Here is a 7767-nt window from a genome sequence, read left to right on the forward strand (position 1 = left end):
GCATCTAAATTTTTTATATAGTTTATGAAATTTGATTATAAATATCTAGAAGACTATTATATTTCTCTAGATTTTTTGTCCATGTAGACTGACATGGTTGTTAATTTATGAATAATATTATATATACCACTTTTGTATATACCTCTCATTCTACCTTTCTACTTTTAATCTTAAAAGTTATTAATAAAAATGTAAACAAAAAAGTGACCTCTAAAATAAAAGCCCAGCTAATTAAGAGAAGTTTTGGAGCTGAATGTGTTAGCTCATTTACAAGATCCTTTTATGTCCACAATTTGACCTATTTTGGTGGTTTGGACTTTTTGGACTCCACAATTTAACTTCTTAATCACATTACTTTCATTGTAAGTAAATTATTTTTTTAATTTTATTCTTAAAAATTTTTTACTCATCATAGAATGCTTGTAGAATAATTGGTACATAAACTTGTGAAAGAAAAAGAGCATGATACATATTTCTGTTAATATTTACTATTATTTTAATTGATTTGATAATTTTTCTAAGAATAATATATCGTTTTTGTCCTCAATATTTTTATCCTATTTAAGTCTCTAACGTTTTCAAATGGTTTCAATTTTGTCCCACCGTTAACTCTTTTAACAGATCACTAACAGCAACATAACATTGAGATAATTTTAAAATGTTAGAGACTTAATAAGACGATTTAAACATTAGGGATAATTTTGCCACTTATCCCAAACGTTAGGGACAAAAACAGTACTTTACTCTTTGATATATTACTCTAACTTTGTCATCCCTTCTCATAACAAAGTGAATATTTTTTTGTCAAGCTTAAAACTATAGATTAATAGTCAAAATGATTTTCTAAAGATCACATATATATACATCAATTTGGTAATCAAAAGATTATACACTTTAAATTAGTCTCTAAAAAATATAACAATGAATCAACTCAATTTTTCCAATAGTTTAATGATGACATGTCATAAAATAATATCACATGTCATCCTCTAGATGACAAAAAGTCTAATTTAACTCCCAAGACCAATTTAAAACAATTTTTCCAAGAGCAAATACATATTTTGTGAATTATTTTGACTATTAAATCTTAGGACTATCTTTCCAAGGTTGATTCCTTTTTATTAAAGCATCCAATCCAAAATTCCTAACCTTCATATGTTTTGAGCTAGTATTGTAAGCAAGGTTCTGAAAAATCAAACCAGTCATTGAACTGCTCTAGGTATTGGTTCACAGTTTTATTGTTTCAACTAATTCAATTATAGTTCAACCAGAATAACCGTTTTAAAATAAAATAATAAATAAAATATAAATAATAAACATAATTATAGTCTAATATAAACTTTAAAATATCATTCAAATTAAAAACGGTACATCAAGTATAATATTATAATGTCATCTAAATACAAATTCAAAATTAAATAACAAAATAACTAAACGTAAAATACCAAATCATCAATTATCAAACCATTTAATCACATACAAAGTTTAATTTATAGGAAACGATGACAAAAACAATAAATTAAGATCAACAACGTGAACAATTTATCATATTAAGAATTTATCATATTAAGATCAACAACATGAATAATTTATCAAATCAAGATAACAAGATGAATAATTTAACAAATCAAGAACAAAGAACATCAAAAGACAACAACAATTAAAAATTTGAAATACAAGAAACCAACAACAAAATAAGAACTAGAATAATTTAAAAAATCAAGAACAGGAAAAATCAAAATACAACAACAATTAAAACTTTGAAATACAAAAAACAAAACAAGAACTGGAATAATAAAACAAATCATCAAACAATAACTGAATAATTAGGTTAGAGCATGTTATGAAATACAAATAGAATAAGGAGCTGGAGCTTTAAAACGCGATGGAGATTGCTTAATGCAGGCTGAACCCACTCCAACTCAATAATTTCAACAGTCAAAATTATTCAAAAATATTCAAGCCAGTAACAATAGCAAAGTTCACAGATTAATTAACAATAATTATTCAACAATTATCCAACCCAGTAACAATAGCATGATTCACAGATTAACTAACAACAATTATTCAACCCAATAACAACAGCAAGGTTTTATAAAAGAAAATTAATACCTAGAAGCTAGAACAGAGCAGACTGAGCAAGAGGGGGACCGGGCACGACCGAAGGAAGGGGCTAACGCGGCTGAAGGGGCAGGAGCACGGTGGACAGAGCTGGCGTTGATGGGACAGTGGCTGCGCGACGGAGGCAGGAGGCGAAGATGGTTTCGAAGTTCACACAGTTGCTACACGATGGAAGGGAAAGAAGTTGTGACGGTGGCTTTAAAGTTGCGACGGCGGCAGTAGCAATGCTGCTGCACGTTTTGGAGTGAGAGTGGGTTAGGGTTCCTAACCTAACCAAACAACGCCATATTGAGAACAAATTAAAAAACGTGTGTCTTCTGTCTTCAACCTTGTCTTAATAAAAAATAAAAATATTTTTCTTTGGACACGCTTGGACACACTTAAATGTCATCATGTGTCAGCGTATCCAGCCTTATTCTTCACATGTATTCTTGAAATGAAATACTAGAATATCATTACATTTTTATATATATAACGTGTCTCCATGTCTTATAAGAATTTTAAATTTGTGGGTCTGCATGTCCCATGTAAGAATATTTCTAACACATACAAAACCATGTTTTGATTTGGAACAAAACAAGTGAATACTACAATAAATATGTAAATAATTGCAACACTCACTCCTTCAAACTCGTACTAGATGTGTGTTAATTAGTCCATATCACATGCATAGCTTCCAAAACAAGATACATATAATTTTCGTTTATAAAATATACACGCTTTTGTGTTGAAAATACATATATGTTTGTGGACTCTGATTTTGATGGTCTTAAAATGTTTAGACTATTAAATGATTTAATAATAAAATATTTTTTTAAAATATTTTAATAATATCCAAATAACAATTTTTTTTATTTTATGTATTAATTAGTTCTTCATATATTATTTAATTCTAAAATCTATCTTATATTTATAAATTAAGTTAAATTACACAGTTAGTCCCTACACTTTCAATAAAATTATAAATTGGTCCCTATAATTTAAAAGTTTGTAATTGCGTCCCTAAAGAAAATTAAAATTTGTAATTAGGTCCCTACCGTTCAAACACTGTTTGATTTAATGGAATATTCCTCAGTATATTCGCTATTTTAAACATGTGAATTGCACGTGTTTAGCAGTAAGGACTAATTTGCAATGTTAATAAAAGTATAGGGACCAACACTATAATTTAACTATTTAAAAATGACCGAAAAATCCCTAACCCACCCCCCCCCCTCCCCACCCCTCTCACTATCACTTCACCATGCCCAAAATGAAGCACCTTCTTCGAAAGCTTCACATCGATGGCGCCACCACTGCCACTCCCACCACTGCCATCCACCACGTGCCGCCGCCGCCGCCGATTATCGCTCCCTCTACTTCTTCCACTTCCTCTTTCGCTCTCTCCTCTCCCACTCCAATCGTCGTGGATCTAATTCCAAACCCTAGCAGCACCACCACCACCAGCATCAGCAACAGCAAAAACGGCATCATTAGTGATTTTGGTTTATTGGAGGAAGAGGAGTTTCAGATGCAATTGGCTCTCGTGATCAGCGCCTTTGATCCCGATGTCCATAAAGACTCTGAATCTGTGCAGATCGATGCTGCTAAATAGATCAGCCTCGGATATGAAAGATATGTGCTATCGTTCAGTTTCAGTCCCTTCGTTACTAGGTGTAAGACCCAGGACTTTGAAAAGTCTTTTTATGATCAAGTCTCAAATCATATAGTTATTTACAGCCTCAATTTCAGAAATTATTTTATTAAAGATAATTAAGGCAAGTTTTGATTTATTGGATTTGAGATAAGTTATGATTATTATCCAATTTTATAATTATTGGATTATTTTCTATATTTAAAGTATAAGGTTGATAGTTATGAAATAATAAGGATTTTTATATGATTTGGATTAGATAAGTAATATTTTAAATATTATTACTGCTATTTTGGAAAATGAAGAAATTAAGTATATTACTTCTAATTATTTGATTTGGACATTTTATTTGAAAATAATTTGCGAAAGTGATGAACAAATAGTATTTTCTATATATAATTAGGGTTGGATTTAATTGAGTTTCAATTACTATATTATTCCCAATTTTATGTGAAATTACTATAATGCCCCTAACCCTAATTTTTCTAAACCCATTCCCTTCCATCCTTCCTCCACGCTGCGCAGCCCAACCCCTTTCCTCACTGCCTTTGCTGCGCAGCAACAACAACAATGACACACACAGTTTCCTTTGTTCTCCAAGAAAGAAAGAAACAAAGAGAAAGAGAGATCTGAGGGGGAAGGAGGCCACGTTGCTGCCGCAGCTACCAATCCGCGCCGTCAGGGTCGTCCCATCCACGGAGCCTGAGTCGCACCGTGTCACTGAGAGAAGAAGGAGATCCGGAAGGGAGGAAGAGCACCGGGGAAGCAGCAGCTCACAGGCCAGCCGCATTCTACCACCACGTTCGGCTCCTCGCCGTCGCGCTACCGATTTGCCGCCGATCCAGTCATCCGCGTCGTCGTCCTTGCCGCGAGTCCAGCGCCGTCGTTGCTATCTTTGCACGAGGAGAGGTAGAGGCTAGCAGTGGAGGGCGGCGCATGAGAGGGAGTTCGTGTCTCACCACCGTCACCCAATGGGGCCACGGACTGCGCCGGTCGCCGCCGCGTCGCGTCGAGGAGGAAGACTGAGACTGAGCGCCGCTGGGAGGGAGGACGACGCGAGCTGGAGGTCCGGTCGCCGTGGTGCTATGGAGCAGACAGAACCGCGCCACGCTGTTGGGGTTCTCACTGTCGCCAGAAAGGAATTCAGATCTGCCGCTGCCGGAGCTTCTAGCCGAGCCTCAACCGCCGGGAACGCCGCTGCCGCCACTAAGCTCCACTGCCGGTAAGGCTTTTAAGTTGAGTTTCCCTTCTGTTGAGTTTCCCGGAACTTCATTGTCGCTGCGTGTGGTTCAGATCGCCGCTGCTGCTTGGGGCTGACTGCCGGGTTGCCGCCGAACCGGTTCGGAGACCGCCGCTGTTTCGGTTCAACCGTTCCTTCTTCGGTTCGGTAAGCATTTCAATTTGAAAGCCCTTTCGTTATTGTTCTGTTATCTCACACTGAGGTTTGTGGCATTAATTGCTATAAGATTGAGTTTCGGTTGTTGTATGTTGCGATTAGAGTTGTTGAGACTGTTACAAAAGCGGCTTGGAGCCGAGGTTTTGGTTGCCGGTGATTTCGAGTTGAGGCGGAAAGGACTCTGTGAGACGTTTGGGTTATGGATTTGCATTTTGAGGTAGGGGCGCTTTCCAAAAACTATGTTTTATGTATTGGAATTATTACATATGGATACTGATATGAGACAATTGGTATTTGGTGATTGTATCTGCCTTGTGTGTTATTTGATTGTCTCGAATGGTTAAGGATGCTTGTTTGGCTGAATTGTTGTGCGGCTTGTGAAATATAATGTTTTGATGTTAATTCTTTAAAGATTTGAAATCTGAGTTTGATCCGTTGAGGATTGAGTTGAATTGAGTTAATTATCTTGGTAATGTGAAAAGCCGAACGCACTTTTGAAATCAGCCTGGTTTACTTTAACTGAATTGGTTTTGGACAAATGATTTGTTATTGAGCAGTTTCTTTAAAGCTTTAGAAATGAGTTAAATCGGTTGATATTGAGTTGATTTCTGAAATGGTTTCCTTAAAAAGGGAACTCACTTTGAGTAAATTTGGCTTATGAGCCTGAGATGATTTGAGAAATGAGATCTTTAAAGCCAAGGCTGAAAAGAGTTGAAACTTGATTTCAAAGTGAAATGAGTTAAGAAAATGATTTATGGCTTAAATGCCGATTTCATGAATTTGATGATTTTGAATGTGGAAGTGCTGTTTTGTTGAGAGCCGGAATGGCTGTGTATGTTTATACATATTGATTGGTTCTGGATTGAACCGTGAGCCGGAATGGCTGTGTATGATATGAATATTGGCTAGTTCTGGAATGAACCGTGAGCCGGATGGCTGAGATGGATGTTGATCCATGGATGAGATTGATTGCATGTTTATGCTGAATCATTGATAAATGTGAATGTTGCACTTCCACTATCTGAGATTACGAGTTTCCCTGGGTAGTAGCAGTGGCTAGCCACCACGTGCTCCAGGTTGAGACTTGACACTCTGTTGACCCTTTGTCGTAAGTGTGGCCGGGCACTGTGAAAGCCCCGGATGAGCTCGCCCCCGTAAATATTCACCAATGAGGGTGATGGATATGCATCATGATTATGATCAAGTTTATGATAAGTATAACTCGAGTTGGGGATACGCGACAGAGGGACAGTCCAATGGTTAGCTACCAGGACTTGTCGGGTTGGCTCTATAACCGACAGATGATATCATCAGCCACTAGGGACAGGCATGCATCATATGCATTTGTGTGACATTGGTTGGGTGTGCATATTATACTTGGTTTGCCTATGTAATGGAGGACTTGTAGGACTTGTCGGGTTGGCTCTATAACCGACAGATGATATCATCAGCCACTAGGGACAGGCATTCATCATATGCATCTATGTGACATTGCTTGGGTGTGCATATTGTACTTGGCTTGCCTTTGTGATTAATTGCTAATTGTCCTACTTGCAATAACTGTTTGTTTGTGCCTGCATCTTCTTATTTGTGTTTGCATCTGGGACTCTGTTGGATTGTGGTGATTGGTTGTTGGTTGGATTGTTTGGGCCTAGGGCCGTGGTTGGAAAGGGCCGTGGTTGGAAAGAGATGAACTGATGGTTGATTTCGGTTTTGTGTTTCTAGTTTGGAAAAAAAATTATGAAAGGCTATTTTGGTTCCGCATAGATAAACCGTTTTGAAAGGCTTTTGAGTTTTTGAGAATTGAACGGTTCTTCTTTTCAAAAAGATTTCCGACTTTACTTTTATTGGAAACTGTTGTTTTTGAAAAGAGGCATAAGACGATTATTAATCACTGATGCGGTTATCTTCACGTATCCTATTACAGTAATTCCCAAAAACCCTTTACTGAGAACCCTTTCGAGGATGATGTTCTCACCCCCCTACATTTTTCCCCTTTCAGGATATGGGCGCAGAAGTCACGAAGAGTTTATTTAGTTATTGATATGTTCTGTATTGATGTAGATTATTTATTGTACCCTCATCTTTGTCTTGATATATTCTGTGAGAGGGATAGGGATTGTATTGGTTAATGCTTGTAAATATATTTGTATATATATATATATATGGATGTACTCTTTATGAGTTTTGTAAGTTGTATGGTATCTATGGATGTATGTTATCGGATGAAAGTATTTTTGGGAGCGATATTGCGGTTTAAAGTTTTAAACAGGCTCATATTTTAGTATTAAATAGTATAAAAGTCGTCGTAATGTCCGAGCTATCAGAGTTGCGCAGCCGGAAGCGTGAGCTTTGGTAGTTAGGGTGTTACATTATGGTATCAGAGCAGTTCTTCCTGTAGAGCCTGAGGAATAGACTGACTATGCTTCAGTTGCATGCTCTGAGCGTTTGTCATGGAATAGGTCTTGTCAAATGACGAGAATTAGAGCTTTATGCACATGACGATCTATTGATTAACGCTGTTAGTCTTGCATTGCATAATTCTTGGTATTAAGTTTGGCCAGCTTAATACTAGTGGATTTTGTATATGAAAGCACTGATGGGTTATCATAGATGA

General features: G+C 36.7%; 1 protein-coding gene across 3 annotated transcripts; it reads left to right on the forward strand.

Annotated features, from left to right (window-relative positions):
• On the forward strand, positions 4642-7230 carry LOC110270713. 3 transcript variants are annotated; one of them, XR_002360356.1, is made up of 4 exons: positions 4700-4976; positions 5048-5141; positions 5253-5367; positions 7153-7219. XR_002360356.1 is itself a non-coding variant. In XM_021120196.1 (3 exons), exons 1-3 carry the CDS (start codon positions 4726-4728, stop codon positions 7192-7194), a joined length of 387 nt encoding a protein of 128 aa, XP_020975855.1. In that variant the 5' UTR covers positions 4642-4725; the 3' UTR covers positions 7195-7230. The 3 variants fall into 3 exon arrangements, 2 of the variants coding, with proteins under 2 accessions (XP_020975855.1, XP_020975856.1); XM_021120196.1 differs by lacking the exon at positions 5253-5367 and having other exon boundaries at positions 4642-4976; positions 7153-7230; XM_021120197.1 differs by lacking the exon at positions 7153-7219 and having other exon boundaries at positions 5253-5609.

Source organism: Arachis ipaensis, chromosome B04 (assembly GCF_000816755.2).
Source record: "Arachis ipaensis cultivar K30076 chromosome B04, Araip1.1, whole genome shotgun sequence".
Taxonomy (NCBI): domain Eukaryota; kingdom Viridiplantae; phylum Streptophyta; class Magnoliopsida; order Fabales; family Fabaceae; genus Arachis; species Arachis ipaensis.